Consider the following 24,335-nt stretch of genomic DNA (forward strand, 5'->3'; position numbering starts at 1 on the left):
CATCTGGAATGACAATGCTTGAAATGACTGACTGGACCATTGTCCTAAGCACCAGGCTTATCAGTGCTCTTTGCTGCAAACAAATCTCTTCCTTTCTAGACCTACAATTTGGCATCTTTTTTGGCTTAGCCATTCATACTCTCCCCGACGTAATTTTGTTTAAAAAATAAGTTGCATATGCTTCATTGTTACAAAAGAAGTGCATGCTCACTGCAGAAAACTGAAATTCAGACCAATAAAAACAAAACAAAAAAAGCAAAAACACTGATAATCCCATCTACTAAAGACAACCATTTTTAACCCCTTGGTGTGTATCCCCCATATACTGTGTGGTGTATAGGTATGTGTATGAAGTTTAACCATCAGGGAGTAAAATAAATTTTAATAAGAGCAGTAATTAACGACATAGAAAGCAAAAACCAGTAGACTTGATTGGTACAACTAAGAGCTTATTCTTGAAAAAGACCAATAAAAGAGGTATATCTTTGTTAGTCTCATCTAGGGAAAAAAAGTGAAAAACACAAAAATGAACATTTGAGATGAGAACAGGGACATAACTAGACAGATGGAGGAGATGAAAATTCAAAGAGAATATAATATTTGTAAACGTGTAAGAGTGCGACCAAAATGCTTCTGGGAAAATGCTTAGTGACTGGTGGATGCATGTGGAAGCAGGGTGCTAGCAATGAGGAATGCACTCCACTTAATTTGGGCACATTTGTCTTAAGATTAAGGTCCCAAGTGTGGTCCTAGGCAGGTTGGTGATGCACAGAGAAAATGATGGCCATTGAGCGGAGGCCAAAGATGGAGGACAGTTCAGCCACATGAGTGGGTGGTTCATGTGCAATTAGATGGACTTATACACGCACTTTAGTGCTCATGTTGTATTATACCGAACCCCCATTCTTCAACATCCTAAACAGATTCAAGCTCTTCATTAGCAAAGACATTTTAGACCGAACTCCTGAATCATTTGCAGCCATTTTTTTTTATTCCAAACATGTATTTTTGTAAACCTGCATTTCCCAAACAGTGCAAGTGAATTAGAAGTGACTGCATAGACTTTTTTAAATACACGTGACTTCATGAGGAGGAACAAACCCTCCCACCAAAACTCCTCAATGGAAATGTACATGGATGCATCAGTCAAGTTCTGGAAGTGAAGTTAGCGTGGGTGCCTGCCATGCGATTAATCACTCTTAAAGCTTTGAAACTCACTCTGCCAGTCACACCGTGCACATCAGAATTTAAAAACAACAACAACAAAAAACCTTAATAAAGTCTGAAATCTAGATCATGGTGCTATAAAGCATTGCACCATGTGGGAAATGCATTCATTATCCCCACAATGTGCTGAAAACTAGAAGGCATTCTAGAAGGTTCACTTTGGCCCTACTGGGTCTGGATTCTTCCTTCAGACATTCTTTGTTTCAGAAAATATTATCCACTGTGTACAGTATTGCTCTGTACAGCAGAAGAAAACATCAGCTAAAACCTTGTATATTGGAGCATTTCCAAAATGACACTTTTCTGCCTATTGTTTGCTAAAGGGCCATTTCCCCTGTATTATAATCCTTCACAGTGCCTGTAGATTTTGGGGAGTTTGAATCAGGTGCATGTAGATTTTACCAGATCTGTGTTTCATATGTACCCTGTGCATAACTGCATTCACCTGGGCATAATGCCTTATCCAAAAATAAAAGTAGTAACCTTTAAAAAAAATTACTAGGGTTGAACAGGTAGCATACAGCATGCATATCACTTGAGGGACCCACTATGCTTCGTATTGAAAACAGGTCCCAAATGTTCCCAGGAGACCTGCTGGTTTTGTTTGTTCTTAACCTCCTTGCCTTTGGCTCAAGGACAGTAGGCTACACACGACTTGGTGAAAAAGGACTTTCTATTGGATTTTCTACAACGTTTACCAAATTTCAGGATACAGTGGTACCTTGGTTTTCGAACGTCTCTGTTGACGAACATTTTGGTTTATGAACGCCGTAAACCAGGAAGTAAACACTTCGGTTTTCGAACACGACTCAGAAGTCGAACATGTCACATGGCTTCTGCTGAGTGCAAGATCCTGAGGCCTCGCTGTCAGCTGTTTCTGAACGTTTCAGAACTCATGGATTATGTTCAAAAACCGAGGTACCACTGTACTTCTGGTGACGTGGATGGGATTTTCCTGAACTGATTGGGAAAGCCTCGGTAACCTCGGTGGTAAGTGGTTCCAGATGTGTGCCTAGCAGTGGCCAGGAAGCCCGTGGGCCCACTCACTTTTTCTAGTGCCTCCTTGTTCCTAAACTTCAAGGTCTCTTCCTTGTGACATGTCCAGGACTCACTCTGCGGATATTCCAAACTGGTGAGTCCCAGGTAAATTGAGCATAAGTGAATCACTTTTGAAAACGGGGCCATGCTTTTACTCAATTTCTACAAATGTCCTTTTTCATATTTAAGAAGTATCTCAATCCTTCTGACAGTTGGTTAAAACCATAGTGAATACACAACAAGAAGCTGAAGCCGACTGAAATAACGCTGTGCAAACGAGCAGCTTCTAGGATTCCACAGTGAGCCCGTGGAAGCGTGGAAACAGGAACGCACTGTGGAATTGTAAAAGAAAATTCTGGAGAAGGAACACAGACACAACTCCCCCATCTGTTCCCCCTGAGAGCCTACTAGGCCTTCTGACCTGGGGTGGGGCTGGCAAAATGCCCAAACTGGGAGGCGTTAACAATGTGTTGGGCTTCTTTCTCTACCTCTGCGCTAACTGGTCACAAGCCCGGTGCCTGTAGCCCCACCTGCTACGCAGCATGATCGGACAAGCAGAGGGACCATCCTTCCCAAACAGGTTCCTGGGGTATCTGCCAGTATTTGCTCCTGCTGATGCCAAGTATGATTTTCTTAAACACTGCCTTATGAAGTCTTCGTGACCTCCTGGGTACGTGATGACTCACGTGGGTCTGACATTTCAGAAGCAAATGGATCCACCCTCTGAAACTCCCCACGGGAGCCTGCCTGTGTTGAAATGAGGCTTTCCCCTCGGGCTGGCAGACTGCCGGTCTGCAGGTCACCCTTCCACACCATTACCAATGCCTTTGCACCCCTTGCAGAAGGCTAGTTAGTGGCTAAAATGCATTTGGCCAAAGGGCTGATGGAGCTGTCCCAGGCCTGCCACCTAAGAATTCTAGGGGGTTTATTAAAGGACAACACGACACAATGAACAAGAGCCCATCAAAGGAAAGCTGCAAATGGGGTTTCATAAAGCAATCCACGCTCTACACTCCATTACAGGAAGGTTTGCCTGTGGTGTTCTCTGGGGAATCTCTAGCAGTTAGTACACTGCCTGACACGCAGCAGGGGCCCCATAAATAGCCTTTAAATGACTGACTAAAACCCACTCAAGACTGCTTTGATTACTTTGGATAAAAGTCACAGGTGAACTCCGAGCGAGAACTGCTTTCTCTGCCTTATAGTTACCTCTGTGCCTCCAACTCTCTGTTGCTGCAACATCCCTGACTTCATTCTAAGATCAGCCGCGTCCCTGCCATTGGCCCTCTGGCTTTTGTTGTCTGTTCCCCATATTCAGCAGGAAGGGAAGCAGGAGTCGTTATCTTCCTGCCTCAGAGTCAACTGCATAACAAGACATGAAAAGACACACACGTTCCACACCAGGTTCGCAACTGCCCAGCATCCTCAAGAATTTGCCAAAACTTTAGATATGTTTGCAAGTATGAGCCAATTGTATAGAAAACCTGTCTCCCTTGAAGCTGAGTTCTGTGTCTTTTCAACAATGTTCACAGACCCCCAACATGTGAGCTTCCAGTAAACAAGGCCCTATAACAAAGATCCTTCATCTTGTTTCTTGTTTCATTCCCATTTGATGCCATCTGTAGGTACCCGGGGCTTCAGCAGGTTCTAATCAGCCACGAAGGACTCTGTCAGACCCTGCTCGGAGCCACGTGTGTTTTTTCTTATTAGAGGGTTATCCAGCAGTGGTAACAACAGCCAGAGCTGCTAACAGTTATTGAGTGTTCGTTCACTGTCCCGAGGTACAGTGCTGAGTATGCTACAGTCATCATCTCATTGTCCTTTTATAAAGTCACAATGTGCTCAAAACTGGGCAGCACAGTGCATCTGGTAATAAACTGTTAAATAGAAAGCTTGGATACTAAAGACCATGATTCATCATTCATATATATGGGGTTGGGGACGATGCTAGGGCTATGCCCTGATCCCCCTGCATCATTTCTGTATGCCTCCCCAGGTTGGGGGTATACCTGTAGCTCTCTTTTAGAGGACTACCCCTGAGCTACTGGAGCCATTTTATCAGTAAGAACTGAGAGCAAAAAGTTTACATCTCCCCGGGATGCAAGAACATGAAAATTTAGCTCCCTTGCCTCAGGTTAGGGAACTCTGAGACTAACTTACCCTCCAGAGCTCCCCTGCAGGGTCAGGCTGAAGTGACCTCCATGGGACATTCTCTGAAATGGCACCCTCACCTGGCTTCCTTCCTTCCCTGTCCTGCTTCCCTCACTCCCTTACTGGTGTCCCCTGGGAACACATCCTTAATAAGTTATTTGTATGCAGATCCTTGTCTTGGGGTCTGCTTTTTGGGGAACCTACTGAAAAGACTATTTAAAAAAATAAGAACAAGTTGGGTGGCCAGTTGGCTCAGTTGGTTAGAGCGCAGTTCTCATAACACCCAGGTCACCAGTTCGATTCCCACATGGGCCAGTGAGCTGCACCCTCCACAACTAGATTGAAAAAAACGATGACTTGACTTGGAGCTGATGGGTCCTGGAAAAACACTGTTCCCCAATTAAAAAAAAAAATAAACAAAATAAGAACAGGTTGAATGGTCATCTCTGGGAAGGAATCTGCAATTACCATTCACTGGGACAGCAAGAGTGATGGGGAAATGGAGACCTCTGAACTCAAATGACCATGAAAAGGCAACATATCACAGCATTCAGACACAAGTCTTTGCTCAGTGGGCACTGATTTAGTCCTTGTGGTATGTGGACTCTGATGCATGATGTCCAGGATGAGATGCCATTCTGAGGTTTACCAGATGACCGACTGGCGTTGCTCCAAGCTCTCTTGTATTAATCCAGGGGGAAGGAGGGTGAGATGTCTGCTGGGTAGAGGTGATGCAGAGCAGACTTGTTGGGAGGAATCAGGTTTTTCCATCCAAATTCCTGTTGGGAATCTTCCAATGAAAGGTACATATGAAAAAACTCATAGTTCTTTAGCACATTAGTTCAAACTTGACTCCAGGCAATAAGGGTGTGAAATGTCTTAGGGGTCCTGTCACAACCACAGTTTATATGCAGCACTGCCAGTTGGGTGCATTCATTACATGAGGTCTCTTCAGAGTATTTTTTCGGCAAGTCTATTTTAACAGCAAGTTCCAAAGAACTATAAGATTTTTATCCTTTAAAATTTATATGAATGTAGATGTGTTTCCAAGATTTCAGGCCAGATATCAGTGCTTGAGTGAATTATATAACTATTTAATAGAAATAATAAAACATCGATACAAATATAAAGACATAATCAGTATAAAAGGCTTATATTTATAAAAATACTTTTAGGTAACAGTTTTCCCCTGAGGGTTGACCACGCATGTTGCATCCATAAATATTGCTCGGCTCTGTAGCTTGCTTTCCAAAGTTCAGAGTTCATCCTTAAAAGGAAGTGGTGGTGGCTCCAGTCATGTGACCGGGCCAGAGTGGCTGCCTCAGGTTGGCACCTGGGCTTGATAGAATGAGGATGAGAACAGCATCAGTGGGGCCTCCGAAAAATCTGGAGAAGATTCTTTCTTCCAAATATGGAAGATACAAAGATCAAGGACGACAGGTGACATGATTGGGTCACGTGACTGGTGTGGCAGGTCACTGGCTTTTCTGGACCCAGTCCCAACCATCTTCGTTCTCTTTCCGGTTCTTCTCAGCTTCGATAATTTCTTTGTACCTTCGGCGAAAGAAGCCCATCTGAAAGGCAGAGAGAGGATAAGTCGGGTTAGGAACGCTAAAGAATCAGCCATTTTGATTGGCAGGCAGCTTGGCCGAGGAGGAGGCGTGACCTATACTCACAGTGCTGGGAAGGCTTGGAAAACTCCTCAGATTTGACTGCTTTAGAAAGAGCATGTTGTGTAGCCTCTTTTCAAAATGCATGACTGTGCCTTGTAAAGTGCTTCCCGTGGAGTGTTTCCCAAACTGTGTGCTAGGGAACACTAGTTATGGAGAGTTATTCCAAGGTGCTTGGGGGTCCTTGTAAAATGGGTTCTATGGTCAAAATAAGTTTGGGAAATACTGCCGTCTTTCTTTCTTTAAGAGATTCGCAATGCACAGTAGAACAGTGAAGGATCTAATAAACCCTTAGTAAAGGATCTACGAAACTCAGGGGCTTGACGTTTCCTGAGCTTATTTGGCTTTTGATAAACCTATTACTATCCTAGAGCTGGTAGCCATTGTAGAATAATTTGATAATTGCTGCTCTCACATAATAGGCTTTGGAAAGTGCCTGCAGGTCTGCATTCTACCTTGCTGTCCTCTACATTTTTCTCCCAAACCTGTGACACTCAAGCTGTAAATGCACCACATCCGGCAGCATGTACTCTCCTGGAACTGGTGTCTCATCCGGACTCAGAATGGCAGTTTCCTTTAGTCTGGTTCTGAAAAGACCTTCCCCTCTGAGGTCTTATGGCTTCTCACATATAGTAAGATGAGTTTTTAGCTTTTCTCACAATCGTCACAGGCACTACCGCCGGGTATTGAAGCAACTTTTTGGAGCCCAAAGCTGACCTTTTCTCCCATGCTCAGGGGGACCTGGAATCTCTTGTCCTTTGCTCACCAGCATTAGTGGTGTCTGTAGCTGAAGTCAGACATCCCTCCTTGCATTTACTGCTAAGCATGACTGACCGCACTGGGTATACTCCAGCTCCCTCTCTTCTTAGGTGTGATACCGTCTTTCCAGCTTCCCAGGAGAATTTGCACACAGTGCTAACCAGCTTGACACATCCTTTGTTGGCTTCCTTCTCTTCCCTGTCTCGCTTCCCTGCTCCGATCAGTGTTTCCTGAGGTCACCGTCCAAATAAATGACCTGCCCTCAACTCCTCCTTTCAATCCCCTTGAGCAGAGGAATTCAAACAGACACACGCACGTGGTCTGCAGCTGGCAGGTCTGCTGCACGGCAGGCTTGTGGTACCACACCGTCATTAGCTTATAATCCCTGGGGTCATATTTGAAAATGCTCAAGACTAGCAATCTTTACAGTCTGCTTTCAACAGGGAATGCCCAGATAAACCTAAGAAAATCAGCAGGCAAACCCAGCTCTCGGAGGCACATCTAACTTCTTTGTTTTCTGTGCCTTAGTCTTCATGCTCCTTTGGGAGCCAACCATCCAGTCATCTGATGGTATGGGCTCCCCCAGAGGGAAAGCAACTGGGGCCCAGGAATTGTCTTGCTGTACCACTAGCCCCAAAAGGGGGTTATTGGCAGAGCCAAAGATGACAACTATCAAGAGAGCTGCCAGGAAACATCACCCACATTGCCAAGGAATCCTGAGAGTTCACTCCGAGTAGAGTCAACGGGGTGATGCAGTTTGAATGACTGCGGGTAGAAGCTTTCTTAAAACGACTGGCAAGGGTCCGTGTTCTGAGCTTCATTCCTCATGGCCAGTCTCATAAGCAGACATTGAGTTTCTAGTGTTTTCAGCCCTGGCATTTTGGTCTCAGCATAAGATCGCATCTGCCAGAATGTCACTTTCTGACACTCTCACACATACACTTTCTCTCCTCAAATCCCTACCACTTTCTCCCCTCTGTAAGGGATATGGAAAGGAGGCTTGGCCTGAATGTTCTGGATAATTAGAAAAAGGTCCTTGTCATTGCCCTCAAAGCACACCCACAGAAGGCCAAAAAGCAACCCAAGTCTTCATGGAAATGTATAACTAAGAAGCTACTACTTGAATTATCATTCTTTAAAGATAAAGATGTGGGTGGCCAGGCAAATATGCCTGGTGCCCCTTCAGTGCCGAGGAGAACATACTCACGAATATAAGGCTGGATATGATATGGAAATACAATTCTTCAGCACATAACTCTCCCTGCCGATGGTGTCATGTTTCAGTAATCCCAGGTTACTCACTGTCAAGTCCAGAGAAGTAACGTATCTCTACCATGGCACTAATCAAGCAGAATTTTAACTGCCTGCTCCCTTCTTATTGTTCCCATTTGTCTTAGGACTCCTTGAAGGCCGGACTTGTGCTTTTTATCCCCAGAGCTCAGTGTCTCATGTGTACTTGGCACAGGTGATGAATTGCAAAGATGCCCACAATCCTTCATTCCCCCTGTATCCATGCCCTTAACCACGTGACTTGGCAGCAATTCCTATCAGGAGGTGGTCTCTTTTCCACACCTTGAATCTGCACTGTGACTTGCTTTGACAATTGGATGCAATGGAGGAGAATCTGTGGCAGTTCCGCTCCTAGACCTCAAGAGGCCTTGCAAACTTCTGCTTACTCTCTCAGAACCCTGCCTGGCCTCCATGTGAACGAGTTTGGTCTAGCCTGCTGAAAGATAAGAGTCCACCCATCTGGGGCTCTCCTAGACCTGCCAACCCCCCACTGCCTGGAGGTGTGCGTGTGAGTCCAGCCGAGACTGGAGAGCTGCCCTGTTCAACTCAGTCCAACCCACAGAACTATAGATGGTTGTTGCTTTTAAGCCACAAGACTTTGGCGTGGTTTGTTACACAGCATGAGGTAACTGATACAGGACTCCGTGTTTTTTTGTCGTACTTACTGAATCAATCAACACCCACAGGAAGAGTGGCAGAGGGGCAGCAGACAGGATTCTAGATATAAAAAGCATCCCTGTGCCTCATCCTGCTGAATGGACTTTCCTTGTTCATCTCTAGGAAGGACAAAAGCTGGCTCGCTTTCTCACAGCTCTGCTAGCGTAAGGCTTTGACACAGGGCACAAGCAATCTAGCAAGGATGCAGAGCACCTGGACTAATTCTCAGATGTGGCTCTCACGTGCTCATGTTTTACTCAGTGTGTCATATTTGTTACCAAAAAATGAGGGTGCTGTCATCCCCTGCAGGCACCCAGAAGCGAGCTCCTCTCTCTCAAGTGCAGTGCTGTCAGTATTAGTCCTACAGTCACCTCCCCCCACTGGCAGTAACTGCAGAGCTGCTCTCAGAAACAGCCTTGCAAACTCTGTGCCCTACTCCAACATCGCAGGGTCTCCAGAGCCCTGTTCCCAGCAGAATCTCAGTGTAGTCTCTAGAGGGAAGGTTAGAGCTGCCACTGATGTTTTTCCTCCTTCTGTGGAGCCAAAGACTATTTCTTAAAACAGTCCACTCTCATGGTTAGGGAGTGCAGGGTACAGTAGTGCAGGTTGTGCACTGCATAAAAGTGGGGCAGGGGTGCCAGTCACATCAAAGATGTGTAAGTTTATTACAACTGCTTTCCAGCAGATGTCAGTAGAGTGTCTTTTTCTAGCAAAATCAGTAGATGCTCTCAATTTTCTGACAGATGGAAGTAAAGCTTCTGGAGGGAAGGGGTGCTGTTTACGAGTTTGCACAAAGGTGCGTATAGTCTAGTAGTGGCTCTGTCAAACTAACTTTGTTTCTCGCATGATCAAACTAATTCTACCTTTATGCCTTTGTTTAGAGCCTGGTATTGGCTTTTGATATAGAACCCCAGTCCAGGCTCTGAGTTTGCCAAGCAATGGCCCCCAAACACCCGTGTCACACCAGGCCTGCCCAGTGCCACAGGGCCTATTCAGAGGAGCTGTATGAGAGAGATGTGGCATGGGGAGCCCAGAGTCCTGATTACTGCTCACGGTCCGTTTAACTACCTCTTGGCTACAGGGCAGGTCATTTTCTCACTTTGGACCCCAGTGTCTTTGTCTCTGCCCAAGAGACCCATGGCATTCTCAGACATCTTCCATCCCTGAAACACAGTGACAGCTTTTTGTGTTAATCCCCGAAGCAAATTCAGCACTGCAGCCTGTGGGGCACACAGCTGTGGACTCAGGACTCACACTAGGAAGGCACAGGGCATGGAATCGTAGCCTGGGATCAATTTTTCTCCAAGAGTTTTTGGAAAACGGAGTTTTCAATTTTTATATTCAAGTATAGGTATATTATAAAGTATAAAGAATTGTAAAATTCATGAAAATGAAGATAAATCAAGGCTTCAGAGACATCTCTGTCCTGCAGCAGGCCTTCCTCAGGCATACATATTCACTCTTGCTAGTGCTTATGGCTACTTTGGGGAAACTCTTTGAGAAGTGCCGGGCAAACCTACGTTGTTTGCTGCCAACTGAGCCCACACTGAGTGTGCTGGGAAATGATTAGAGCTGAGTTTAAGCTGGACCTTCAGCAGCCCCACGCTCAATTCCAATCCAATGGAGTCAGTGTTTTCCTGCACTTTTTCTGGAACCTTCCAGGGCTTTCTTTGCCACTTGAGGGGCAAGAGGCTCTGTTTATAACTGTTCTGTCTGCAGCAGAGGAAACACTCATGGAAACCCTAGAGGAGGACAGACTCAAGCCAAGTGTTGCTCAGCTGGAAGCCGAAGGAGCAGGATGCTTGTTGTCTGCGTTGGTTCTAACGGGGGGCCTGCAGCCCCAAAGAGCAGCTCCCTGAGCCCTCCTGACAGACTCACACCATTTTCTGATATAAACTTGTATCGAAAAGCTGCCAGAAAAATCCTAGGGAAAACGATTTCCCCTGAATCAACCGAATGAGGGAGGCATGAGGCCTGACTGAGGTCTGGGGTCTGCAGTGCCAGCTTCTTCTTTCCCAGCCCTTTCCAGGGTGAGTGAGGGACTAGCCTGGACTCCATGGCCTCTGGGCTCTTGTGCGATCCCCACCCCCTCATTCCCTGGCCTCTGGGTTGCCTCCTGGGCAGCTATTCCAAGGACCTCGGACACACTCCTTGTTTGGATGAACTCAGGGCCTCATGTTTATGGGTCTCTGCAGTTTCTTGACTATTTACATAGCATGTCTCTATCTCGAGATGTCGACCATGCAACATCAGCCCAATATTTACTTCCAGACATAAATAAGCCCCCGCCGAGTGTCTCTGGCACATGGTTTTAATTGAGACAGTGCGAAGGGTGTTTGTGTGTGCGCGCGTACACACACGTGCGCATGTTTCTGCGCATTTTCTTTTTCTTTGAAGGAGAAGCAAGGATGGCTTCTCACAGCCTGGTTGGGGGGAAGGTGATAACCCCAGTGACCCCAGAGGGGCTGCCAAACCTTACACGTTCTCTGAGCCATTTCATGGATTTATTTTTCTAAGTGTTTCTGCTGGAGGTCAGAAGTAATGCTCTCAAATAAAAACCAGGAGTCCGGAGCTCGGTCTAAATCAGCAGGCTCTTGGAACAGCCCCAGCTGAGGGTTCGAGGCAGTCCTTTCCAAAGGGCGGCCAACACACTCTGCAGCCTGCCTCTTCATCGCTCGGGACAGGGAAGAGCCCGCAGGTCCTGGATTTCTGGAAAGACTGGTCACAGGGCTGGCAAGGCAGTGGCACTACCCTCTGCTCCAAGCTGTCTCGGCTTGCAAAGGGGCAAACAAGGGAGAAGGGAAAGCTTCCTTGGCTGAAAGCAGCAGGGGAGGATGCAGAGTTTCTCTCCTTCACTGAGTGGTGGCCTGTGTGTTTTGGCAAACTGCAGAGGGAGGGAGGGAGGGGGAGGGGGATGAGGAGAGCGAAGGAGGGAGAGAGCTGCCTGAGGCCCCAAATGAGGCTTTTTCTTTTAAATGAAAGACATCCCAGAATCTCCATTCTCTCACCACTTGACTCAAAGGCTGGCTTACGGAGTTGACAGCACTTCTTAAAGGTGCAAGTCACATACGAAGTTGTTGTCCCTACAGTACCTCTGAACAATGAAACTTTCTCCTATAAACAGGCCTTTCTGATTGTCTTGAAGAGGCACCAGGCCCAGGCAGCTTCCAACCCAGTCAGGAGCTAAGGGAAAGGAGAGGGAACTCATTTGGATTTTTCTCCCTTAAAAGAGTTTCATATTTCAAAGTTTTCTTCCTGCATGGTGGTTTGGCAGGCTACTGTAATCCTCGCACATAAAGTTTAAATTATGGCTCCCAGTGTCTGCTAACATCCCGGCTTTGGGAAAGCTGACTAGGATCCATTTCAGTATTTGAAGAAGGGTCTGGTTAGCTCGGGGCCCTTGCTGTGGATTTTGCACTGGAGCCAGGGTCTGCTGCCGCCAAGCCTGAAAGAGTGCCTGAGATGCCAACTGGTGGACCTTCTAGAAGGCCCCGGGGTCTGCCCAGAGTCAGAGGGATAGGAGGTGGCTGAGCACTAGGCAGGGTGCCTGGAGTTCCCCTCGGAAAAGGCATTTGATGACCGTATGAGGGGTTTCTATTTTAGATAAACAGTGGAATGATGGGTGTGTTAGTAGCACCACAGTGACATGTAGGAAGGGCCAGGAGCTGGTGGTACAGACTCCTTCACCTGCCAAGTTCTGCTCACCTCTCAGCGTGTACTGGGCTCAGCCATTATCTCTGGTCACTTAACTGTTTTTCCCAGAGGTCTTCAAGACGGAATGAAGGCTGTGTTATTCATCTCGGTCCCTTTTCCCAGAGCCCGCTACCTAGTAGGGACCCAATACCGTTTGCTGAATGAAGTCCCTGGCCATCTTGCAAGGGTAATAATGCACGCTGACCTGCAGGCCTGATTTTCAAAGAACGCATTAGCACAGCCTTTTCAGTACCACGCCATGATTTGTGTTTATGGGACACCTTTTGCGGAACAATCATTTTGGCTCATGAGCTGAAGGTGATGGCAAGCAACCATCGGCAGCAATATCAGGAGCTACTCTCAAGGAAACTGCAAGAGACATGGCTCTCTAAAGGGAAGAGGACTTGAAATCGCCTACCTGTCTTCAGAGGCCCTAGTGAATCGTTTCCTGGTCAGCAGCAGCAACTGGGTATAACTCAGTGGCTTTCCTCTTGAAAAGATTGAAGGGAATTGTGTAGGAAATATGGTAATCAGCCAGAATCAATAAGACCTCCCATATAAGTCAAACGTTAGGCAGGACTTTAGGCCCATTTGTCAACAGATTTCTATGCACTAGCCTGTCACTGTAGGGAATGCATTGTTCTTAGGTTATAGACACAGGAATCAGAGTTGGCAAGAGGGCTATAGTCGAAGTTTTAGGAATATGTAGGTCTTTCAAGTAATCTTACATTTCATTTTCCCTCTTTAACCTCCTATAAAGTCATCATATTTAGTTCACTGTTTAAGAAAGCATTTTTCCTAAGGAAACTCCCGCTGCCAAGCCCCTTCTGCATTGTCGCTTTGCCTGAAGAAACTGCTCATTCTGAACAAGTGCATACCTGCGTGTTGTACCACGGTTTACTCTTTTGTTTTCTTTTCCCTAAAGGACCTCAACTGTGATTTTTATCTATGACATGGAAGAGAGATGAGGTTTCATCTACTTTAAGATAACAGTAGTGGCTGTTAAAGAAAAGATTAGAATTGCTGCCCATATTTCTGAACATCATAAATGTGGCAGATAAAAGATGGTCACAAACGTTCTGCCCGTCCTCCCACTGCCAGGCAGGGTCTATTTCCTCTCCCTTGAATCTGGGCTGGCATGTACCTGCGTGAACCAACAGTTTATGGTGGAGTGATGCTATGCCAGTTCTAGGCCAGCCTTTAAGAGAACTGGCAGCCCTTACCATGCTCTCTCAGAGCCTCCCATCATGTAAAAGTCAGACCACTCTGCTGGAAGGGCCACACGGAAAGGCCCTGAGTCTACATGGAAAGGGAGAGGGGCTCAGCTGAGTCCAGCATCCCAGCCATCCTCACCAAGGTGCCCAGCATGTGAGTGAAGCTGCCTTGGACTCCTCAGATCATACCAGCCAGAAGGTAAATGCTACTGAGTGACCACACTCAATGTCATGTGGAGCAGAAGAATCAGTCAGCCAAACCCTTCGTGAATTCCTGACCCATATCTCTGTAATATATGATGTATTGGTTGTTTAAAGCCACTCAGTCTGGGGGCAGTTTGTTATGCAGCAATAGCTAACTGGTACAATATAAGCATCAGCACCACTAACCACCAGGAAACCCTGCTGGAGTGAATGCCTTTGGAGTATCTGCCTAATTTCCTTCTTTCCTGGGATTCACCCCCATCTACCCTGTCACCCCAAACTGCCATCTTGCATCTTTCTCCTGCCCTAGCCTCAGCTGTATGGATCAGTGGGAGACATATGACCCAAACTGGGCCAGTTGGAGTCTCTCCCAGACAACTTCTTGTCTCTAGCCACAGTTGATAGAAGTGGACATTTGACTTGAGTGGAGCCAATCAGATTCTCTCTCCCAGATTTGTAGAATGGGGAATTAGAGGTGGCTGCTCAGTCTGTGTCTATGGCTAGCCGTCACCGAGATGTATATTTGGAGGGACTGGCGCATCCATTTTCTCCTCGGTGCAGGGAAGCGTGGAGAAAACCAGTATGTTTTGGAGAAGAATGGTGCAGGTGTGTAGGGGAGTGGTGGTTAGGGACTGTGCAGGGCAAAGGGAGTTAGGGGAGGAGGGAGAATGTCTGCCTTGAGTTTTGGACATTTTTTGGGTCTGGAAGCACATATTTCCTTTGGGATCTATGAGTACCCTTACATCCTTACAATTCTCTCTTGCTTAGGTGGCTGTGAATGGATTTCTGTTTTTTTGCAACTGGAAGAAATGGCCTCCATGATGCCGGAGATAAGTATGTTCAGCCCTAGAAACTGAAGAGAAAGCTGCCTTGGCTAGTGAGGTGACAGGAATGTCCTTTTGTTGGCCTTCCCTCTGCTAGACGAGGGTCAGTGGGAGTGAGTCAAGCCCCGTCTAGTCTCCTGTAGGCACCCACACTCAGAAAGTCCAATACTAAATGCCTCCTTTTCCAAGATGACTTCAAACCCTGCCTTCCTTGCCCTGGTTAAGGGAAACCATTCATTGTCTAAGCTAAAAACAGCGAGAGACCGCTTCCTTTGCTTCCTTCTTGATCTCTCAAGTCCAGCTGGTAAACAATCCTGCCTCTTCTAAAGTGGTCCTCACCCCCCATGGAGAATGCCTTCACCCCTGCCGTGCCCAGACCTCCCTCTTAAAACAGATCTGGTCACACCACTGCTCTGCTTACAGACCCCTGTGTTTCCCCTTTCTCCTGGTCAGTAGGGTCCACCCCAACCGAGGTAGCTGATCTCATTGTGAGTCATTGACTGCTCCCCCCTGACACACCTCACAAGCTGCTCCCCACAAACCCTGCTTATTTTTGTACCAATTCTTCTCTCTGTATGGAATACCCATCTGTCTTTCTTTGCCTGGAAAACTCAAACCCAATCCAAGGTCAAATTTGAACGACACCTCATCTGTGAAACGTCCTCTGACTTTTATCGGAGGGCGTCTATGTGTCGAGAGCAGTGCTAAGCAATCTGCCTGTGTTATCTCTATTCCTCAAGCTAGATGTTATGACCTCCATTCTACGGAGGAGGAAACAGGGTCATAGAGGATAAGCGACTCTCCCAAGGCCACACAGCTGGCAAGTTCAAGAGCCAGGGTTCCAGTCCACAGCTGCCACCCTGCAAAGCCCGTGCCCTCATCTACCACACTGTACTCTATGGCCTTTTCATTGCCCTGGTACAGGGGTGGGGGGATTAATAGTGTCTTCTTCTCAGTTTCCAGAGAAGTTACTGCCTAGTATTCACCACTTTCAATTATGTCTGCAGGTCTGTGTGCTCAGTGGTGAGGCATTCAAGGGCAGGAAGAGTCATAATCACTACTACATCCGGGTGCCTAGCCCAGTGTTGGGTTCAAAGTGTTCGATCAGTGTTAGTTGAAATGAAATACTGCTCTTAGACAATGAGCACAGCTGTTCTGACCCAATTGACATCATTCAACAGCTTCCTCAAAGCATTTTTAGACCCTTTTCTTCTACCTCTTCAGGAATGGCAAGACTTTGTCTAGGTTTAGGCCCCTGACTGCCACCACTCTGCTCTCTCTCCCAGTCCATGGCAGAGGGTGATGTCTGCCGTCACGGATCCTGGCTCTTTGGATTACACACAGCTGGGTGACCTCAGGGTCTTGGCTACCCCAAGACAGCCCAAGATAGCCACCTATTGCCAACGACATTCTTTATAAACAAACATAACAAAAGCAAAGCTAAGCAGATGGCAGGCGAAAGCATGTGCTCGGGAGATGGGATACCCCTGAGTGGCAGAGCCAAGTGGGGTAACCAGAAGGAGGGTATGCACTCCATGACATAAAGTGGGTCATGGTCACCATGCTCCCCAGTCTGTGTCCTTGTCTTATCCCAACCATAGAGGACGGCATTTCCTCTCATCGCAAGAGTCTATACAAAGGCAGAAGGCACACACACACACACGCACACACATACCCCAAAGCCCTGACTGCCTTTTCAGATCCAAAACACTGAGCTGTCTTGTTCTCCACCCACAGACCAGAGGCTGTCTCAGCAGGAAGAAAGGGGAGAATTAAGAATCTATCTGGCACATTAAACAAACAACAAATTGGCAGAATATATTTTTTAAAACAGGTAATATCCACTCCTGGCAAATATTGAGGAAATTGGGCACTTTTGATACGCTGTTTGTGGGCGGGTGAAGTGATATACCCCTTCTGAGGGCAACTGGCAATATGTAACAAAAGGCTTAAAATATGCATTTTTTTTGAGCCAGTAATTCCATTCATAGGGTTTCATCTTAAGCACATAATGAGGGATGTCTGCAGATATTTGGCTCCAAGGACATTCACCAATGTACTGTTGAAAGAAGTGTGAACCCAGGAGTCACCTACATTCCCGCATCAGAGGACTGGATGAGCAATCGGCAGACCTCTGCAGCCTAAGGCAGCCCTGGAAGTGAGCTTTTTAACAACAGGGAAAGATGTTCACAATATGGTCTTCAGGGGAAAAGAGGCTGCACACTAGTACACAGGACGTCCGACAAGCATGGAACATAAGATAAACTTATTTTTAAGTAATACGCTCAATACGTTTTTCTTCAACTTCCAGACACTTTTTCAGGTGCAGTATCTTTAAAACAAAAGCCATCAGTCCACCTGTCAATCTGCATGCACAACAAAAATGTTTTTTTTCCTGTGTATGTAGACTTCTTGGAGAAAGTGTATTTATTATACTTTTTTTCAGATTAATAATTGAACCCACTGCTTTAATTTTCGGGGTACTGCACCCGAAAATATAGCAAGTATATTACTAGAAAATTTAACATACTACTCAAAAATAAGTAGATGCTATGGAATGCCTGGCCTACGTCTATTTTACAGAAAAAAAGGTCAAGAAGAGAACACTGTGCTCACCATGGTTATTTCTGGGATGTGGATTCCTGAGTGTTTTACAACTTGTTTTTCTTATTGATAGGCTACTATGTTTGATCCATAAATACAAATTATTTTCTTTTAATCCCAAAGAGACTAATTATTAGAATTTAAAGAAGCATCCTTCCCTCGGAAAGTGAGAAGCTGTTTCCACCTGCATCTGAAACCTGGACACTGGAAAAGCAGGGCTTTGGCATCAGGAAGCCCCCGTTATGGTCCCTGGTGCTGTTCTAGGAGCTGGGACACAGTGGGAACAAGGACAGACCCTCAGTGGGACAGACAGACCTTCAGCAGTTAACGACTCTGACGCCATATTGATAAATACAGTGGCTCTGAAGTAAAAGGACTGCAGGTCTCTGAGGGGAGAGTGTGAAGCAAAGAAACCATCCTAGACTTGGGGGTGAGCACGCCCCTTTCTCCTTGAGGAAGGGACACGATACAAAGGATGAGCAGGGGTTCCCTGGTAAAGGAGGCAGGGCAAATCTACACCTCTGGGTCACCTACCAGTGTACCACCATGGGGTGGGACAACTTAGGATTTAGCTACCCAGCAGGACTGTAGCCCATACCAGTTACCTGAATTGTCTGCACAGAAATCTTTTTCCTATTCCACATGGGAAAGGAATAGAGTTGCTCTGTAGCTCCTTGTTTGCTTGTTTGTTTGTTTTAAGCAAATGGTAAACCACCCGAGTCCCAGCGTTTCTCCCAACACTTCAGTTTTAGAGTTAGGCTCCCACCATCCTATGCCAGGAGTGATGGGATGGCAAAAAAAAAGGGGGAGTAAGCTTTCTGCTTTCCCTCTCAAATGGTCCCCTCTGCAGCTGCGAAGGGCCTCAAAAGGAGCCAAGATTCCATTCACCACCTGAAGGAGACACTGCCCTCCCTCTGTTGTACTTGCACCATGAAGGTTCCCACAGGAATCCTCTTCCAAGAGGCTCTCACCCTGGCAAGGCAGGAAGGCTGGGCATCCACAGGTGGGCATGCCACAGGGACCTGTGATCGATGGCCAGACTCACCTTCCAGAGCAGCACAGCCAGCAACAGGAAGATGAGGATTCCCACCAGCAGACTTATGGCAATGATCCACCCCACGACGTAGCCACGGGGCTCCAGGTTGTGCAAGGCCTCGAAGACCACCTAGGAGGCAAAGCAAAAGTGAGAATGTTTCCCACTGGAAGTATCCATAGCACGATGGAGCCCAGCCCGGGCTTGACATTTGGCGTGAACGACAGCAGAAATCATTCCTTCCTACATGAAGACAAATCAAAACAATAGTCACTCTGGGAATGGAAATGAGGCCTCTTAGCAACACCTACTCCCTAGCTGTGTGACCTTGGGTGAGGTACTTTGCCTCTCTGAGCCTCATTTTTCTCATCTGCAAACTAGGGGTAGAACAGCACCTTCCCAGAGAAGGCAAGGGGATAACGCAGGTGGACCTTCCCAGCACAGCACCTGGAGGAGCCCACCCTTGACAGACGGAGGTGCTCTTATTAGCATCATCATAGCTGGCAGGGAGATTTTCTTTCTTTTTTCTTCTTTTTTTTTTTTTTTTTGAGGTTGTGCATGGTTGGTTACTTTTTAATTTTAATGATTCATTGATGGCTAATACAGAGAAAAGTGTACCTAACCTCTCTGAATTTTTACAAATTGAATGCTAAACACGTCTGTGGAAACAGCACCCAGATCAAGAAAAAGACCAGCGCCCCAGGAGTCCCCTTCACACTCCTTTCGGTCATGAACCCCACCAAGGGTAATACTACCCTGACTTCTAAGAGCCTGGATTAGCTTCACCTGCTTTTGTCCTCAACGTGACTGGAGCGGCACTGTGAATTCCTGTGTCTGGCTTCTTTCACGTTATGTTTGGCAGATTCATCCAGGTTGTGGCATGTTTATGCTCACGGCTGTACAGTATCTCACTGTGTGAATACACCACTTATTTATCCAGCCTACCTATCTAGGGGCCCTTACAAAGTGTGATTTTCAGACAATAAGCAACCCTGAAGGAGGAATACTTGGGGGTGGGCAGTGGTGAGACAGAAATGGGATCTAAAGTCTGTCATCAAGAGCCTACTATTTCCTATCTGGTTTGGATGAGAGATTCTTGTCTTTAAAGACAGATTTATGCCTTTGGGTTCTTGCCCCTAAAAAGCTGTGCATCGCATCCACTCCCACCATCAGAATCTCTCATGGTGTCCTGTACAGATGAATTATGAGGCACCGTGGCCAAGAGGTATGACCGTCGGCGACCAAGATACCCCCTCTCAGTTTCCTCTTCGGTGAAATGGGGGTCTGAAAAGGAAAATGGGAAAGCTTTGTGAAAGTTTCTGGTGTATGATCGTGTAATAAAATCTGTTGAACCTTCTTGTTGATAATGAGATGCTGAGACAGGCTGTGAGCTCAGTGAGGGGTCAGCTATCAAGTCCAGCCCCTTGGGCAACACTGATGGCTTCTCAGGGACACCACCAGCCCTTCGGTGCCAGAAATCTGCATCCCAGCAAAGCCACGCTGGAGGTCTGGTTGTGAGGATACAGACACAGTGGAGTATCCACTACAGTTTAGTCTGGCGAATTCCACATGAATACCCTGTCACGTCCTCGGAATGTGTGCTTCATCTTTTATTATTTTTAGTGATGCCATTCATCTTCTCAGATGTGTGCTTGATGCTTTGGCAGAGATGGTTCCCACACATCACGACTCTAATAAACTCATTTGTGGGTGATGATCTGAGAATCCTACGGCTCTAAGAAGTCACGTCTTAGATAAAAACCCAAGGAAGGAACAGCAGCGTGGACTACAGGGAGAAGCACTGACAAGCAGGTCTTGTCTCCACCACGGACCAGCTGGTGATCTTGGTCACGGCCCTGGACGTCTCTCTAAATATCTTTACTCCTCGTCCTCATGTTTCTCTCTCCAGTTCTGGTCTGATCTTCTCTCACCAGCACTATTTCAGGCACCTTGGAGGGGTCTCCCTGCTGCGATCTTTATAAAACGCAGGTCTCGTCGCGTCACCTCTCAGCTCACACTATCGATGGCTCCCCGTTATACTGAATATTATAATTCAGGGTACCAGGCTCTGTGCAATCTGGCCTCTGCAGTACCTTTCCAGCCCTTCGCAGGATATGTATTCATTCACATTCTGGCCAGTTAGAGTTGTCTCTCCTGTGAACCTCCTGCCTGTGGTCTCCCATCTCTTGTGGGCTGCTGTTTTGCTACCTGGAAGGCTCCTCTCCTCTTGTTCATTTGACAAACTCCAATATTGCTCATCTTACAAATGTTCCTATCCACTAATTCTGTACTTGCAAATTTCCCCAAAGGTAAGAAACACAAAATACAGAAAAAGTTTTAAAGTCAAACATGTTCATTGCGGAATTATTTATATTGGTGCAGAAGTAGAAATACCCTAAATGTCTAACAATAGGGCAATAAGTAAATGACGATCCATCACAAAGTGGAATACTATTAAAAATGGTGATACATCTGGCTGTCAAAGTATGACTTTCAAAAAGTTAAAACATGACTCTCATACAAAAATACAGCAAATACACGTGAAAGGCTTCTTTCATTCATTTTTGAGGGAATCAGCAGATGGTAAAGCCAGTTCAAAGAAGGATCTGAATGTATGTGTAGTCACAGGAAAAAAAAAAAAATGAATTTTGAAATCAGATACAAAACTGGTTAATACCCGAGAGAGCAATAAACTATATAACTGTTGGGATTATATTTTCTGCCAGACAAAAATCAGTTTCATCTTTTCTGGCAAAAGTCACTTACAACTTACTAGTCTTCTACGGGTTAATATATAACTTCACAGAAGCTGGGCCCTAGAGAATGAGGCAGGCCTGTGGGACCAGTGCTGTTCTCACATTTTAACATGTGTAAGAATCACCTGAGGAACCTGGATACCTGCAGAATCTGAATCAGGGAGTCAGGGTTGAGGCCCGAGATCCTACAAGTGAAGTGAGTGCCTGGTGATTCCAGAGCTGCTGGTCCCTGGACCACTTTGAACAGAAAGGGGCTAGAGTGCCCCAGGGTGCCATTGAAGGGACAGCATCTTTTTGCCTGATTGCCACATTTTAAATAATTTTGAAAACCTAACATGGGAAAAATCATAAATATTATAATGTTAAGTGAAAAAAAATCAGGACATCAATTTAATATATAGAAGACGTCAGCTTTCAGCACAATGATAGGAAAATTTAAGTAAGTAGGGGGTTTCTGAGATTATGGGTATTTTTTTATCTTTTCTACTTTTTACTATTAAAAAAAATTTAACTGAGCATTTAAAGTCAAGTTAAAAAAAATTAAAAAGAGAGACTCTGCTCAAACACCTTCTCTTCCAAGAAGTCTGCCCCACTCCTCTCTTTTCAGGCTAATTAATCATTCTCTTAGCTCTGGAAACATGGAAATTTTCAACCTCTTTGAGCAGAGAAAACCTACTGTAGCGTCCCAATGCATAAAACAGAGAAAAGGGGAGACTCTCTGGCTGCAAAGAAGGTGGGCATCCAGAGCCCCTCCTGCACAGCCCCCTTCCCACGCCTGTCCTGCCCTACCGTAGCCCCAGCAGCCCTTGCACTAACTCAAGGGAACCCAGGGCTCCACGAAGCTTAGTTTTAAAACCACAGTGCGTGCGCCAAAGTCCCAGTTCTAAGTCCTTTTCACTCTGAAAGATAATGATGTATCTTCCTGTCAATGGACTCCAGCAAACTGAATTCTTATAGAACAGAGGTTCGAATGCATGCTCTCCTGTCACCTAAATTAAGGTAGTGATTCATTATGTGATACATGAACACATAAATTAATGAAGTCAATGTCGTTTCTGCCATAACCTTGATGATGCATGGATATGATTCAGTCTGCAACAAAAGAAGCTGCAGTCTCTGAGTGTGCCTCTCTCCTCTTTACTTCAAAAAATATATTTGCAAGTGTTATTTCTTTGGGGAGAGTCCTGGCCATCCTTCCATCCATCCATCTGCCCATCCACCTGTCCATCTGTTGGTCCATCCATTCATCATCCGCCCCATCTGTCAATCCATCCATTTGACAAATGGATGTGTAGCACCTACTATTACCAAGAACTGTGGAGACTCACTGATGAATAAAACAGGCAGTCTTTGCCCTCTCAGAGCTTTCAGCTTGCAGAGAATACTGGCCAATTAGACAGATAAATGCAAAATTAAAACTCTGGAAAGTACCGCAAGGGAGACAGGTTCATGGTTATAAAAGACTGAGGTAGGCATGGCAATCAGAAAGAGTTCCTTGATGAGCTGCTCGAGCTGAGCGTTAACGGATAAGCAGAAGTTACCTAGTCACAGAGGGGAGGGAATGTCATTCTAAAGAGAAGGAACAATCTGTGCAAAATCCCCGTGGCAGGAGTGAGCTTGGCAGGGGTGAGACATTGCCAATGGACAGTGAGGTTGGAGCAAATATACTGAATTAGAAGCCAGAGGAAGATGTTTAAGATGAGGCTGGAGAAATGGGAGGGGCTGGAGGCCGTGTTAAGAATGATATGCTTTATCTTAAGAGAAATGGGAAGCCAATGGAGAGTTTTAACCAGGGGAGTTACATGATTTGCATTTTGCAAAGAGCACTCTAGCTGCAAAATGAAAGTAGGAGAACTTTCTGTGAGGGTTCAAGGAAAGAGCAGTGCCAGTAAGAGGATTGCAGGGGAACTGGTTTCCCCGGGGGGAGATCCATGCTCTGGTATGAAAAGAGAAAAAAGACTGAGGATGAGGGGGAGTCTGCTGCTTTCAGAAGGTGCACGGAGGCTGAGAGGTGAGGAAGGCAGACGTTTGACCAGTGAAGGGGGATGGATGATGGCCTGGCTGCTGAAGCTGGAGGGCTTATGTGTTGGATGCTAACGAACAAAACACAGGAAAATAGGAGCATGAGGATTTGCCTCAACAGATCCTAGCATCAGGCTAGGGCAATGGCATGGCCCAGACACTGGCATCCTGCCTGCTGCTGGAAAGTTTCATGCACCTGAAGTTGGCAAGGTGGCTTCAGGAAATGACCAGGAGCCAACTTCCAGTATGAGGCAGCCGGTGAACTTAAACCATTGCGCTTGATTCATTTCTGTGTTTCTGGAAACTTCTATGTTCTGACCATTGCAAATATGCCTAATGTCATAGGTGGAAATGCTCAGGTCTCCATAAGGCCTGAGGACATGACCACAATGGGGAATACCTGGCCCAGGCCTCTTCTGGATGGAGGGCCTTCAGTACTGGGGGGACAGTTCAGTCTGTACCGTACCCCATCAGGGGAAGTTCAACCAGCTGACAGTCAATTACAACAGCAAGAGGCTCTCTGCAGCCCTCACTGAACATGCCTCCCAGAGAGAAGGAATTTATGTAAAGTGAAAAGTGGAAAGAGAAGAGCTTCTGGGACAATGACATGACATTGTCACCTGCTTCTGATTACACCTCTAGCCCTTGGAGGTGTGGGGGAAGGCCAGGGTTGTGGGGGCTGGGAGAAATGTTCTCAGGGGAACTATGTCCTTCAGAAAGCACACCAGCTCGGGAGGAGCAGGGAGGCTTGTGGAGATGACCTCAATGAACAGAAAATAAACTGTGCATTTGGCAAGATCAACGCTGCAAGTCTGTACTGTGATAAACAGATGTCAACCATGCCCATGCCTGCTGGGTGCCGGATTCCAGAAAGCCCTTGCTCTGTTAGAATCTGTGGAGGGATGAGCTGGGCTGCTGCTCACTCCTTGGTTGCCAATAATGGGTTACATTCGTTGTGAACTTATTGTGTACCAGACACAGTGCTGAGAGGTTTCATATCTCCGACTCTCGATAATCCTTAGGACCTCTCTTTAAAGGGAGGAGAATGCAGTTCCTGTACCACAAGCTTTCGAGGGCCCTGGAGGAGCACTAACTCCCCTCTGGATGAGTAGCGTGCATCTGATTAGGGACTAGGACAGAACGGGAAGACTTCCAGAAGCAACAGACCACTAAGTCTGAACATGACATGCTCC

General features: G+C 46.3%; 1 protein-coding gene across 1 annotated transcript in view; it reads right to left on the reverse strand.

Annotated features, from left to right (window-relative positions):
- Window positions 1-969: 969 nt before the first annotated feature.
- The window catches only part of ITGA9 (integrin subunit alpha 9), a 303,581-nt gene continuing 280,215 nt past the window's right edge, over window positions 970-24,335 (reverse strand). The window contains exons 27-28 of the mRNA XM_019727631.3: window positions 18,377-18,496; window positions 970-5,990 (exon numbers count right to left, since the gene is read on the reverse strand). Coding sequence (XP_019583190.3) covers window positions 5,892-5,990; window positions 18,377-18,496 — 219 coding nt within the window. The 3' untranslated portion in view covers window positions 970-5,891. The remainder of the gene's footprint in view (window positions 5,991-18,376; window positions 18,497-24,335) is intronic.

The sequence above is a fragment of the Rhinolophus sinicus genome, chromosome 5 (assembly GCF_057876585.1).
Source record: "Rhinolophus sinicus isolate RSI-liver-muscle chromosome 5, RSI-T2T, whole genome shotgun sequence".
NCBI classification, from domain to species: Eukaryota; Metazoa; Chordata; class Mammalia; order Chiroptera; family Rhinolophidae; genus Rhinolophus; species Rhinolophus sinicus.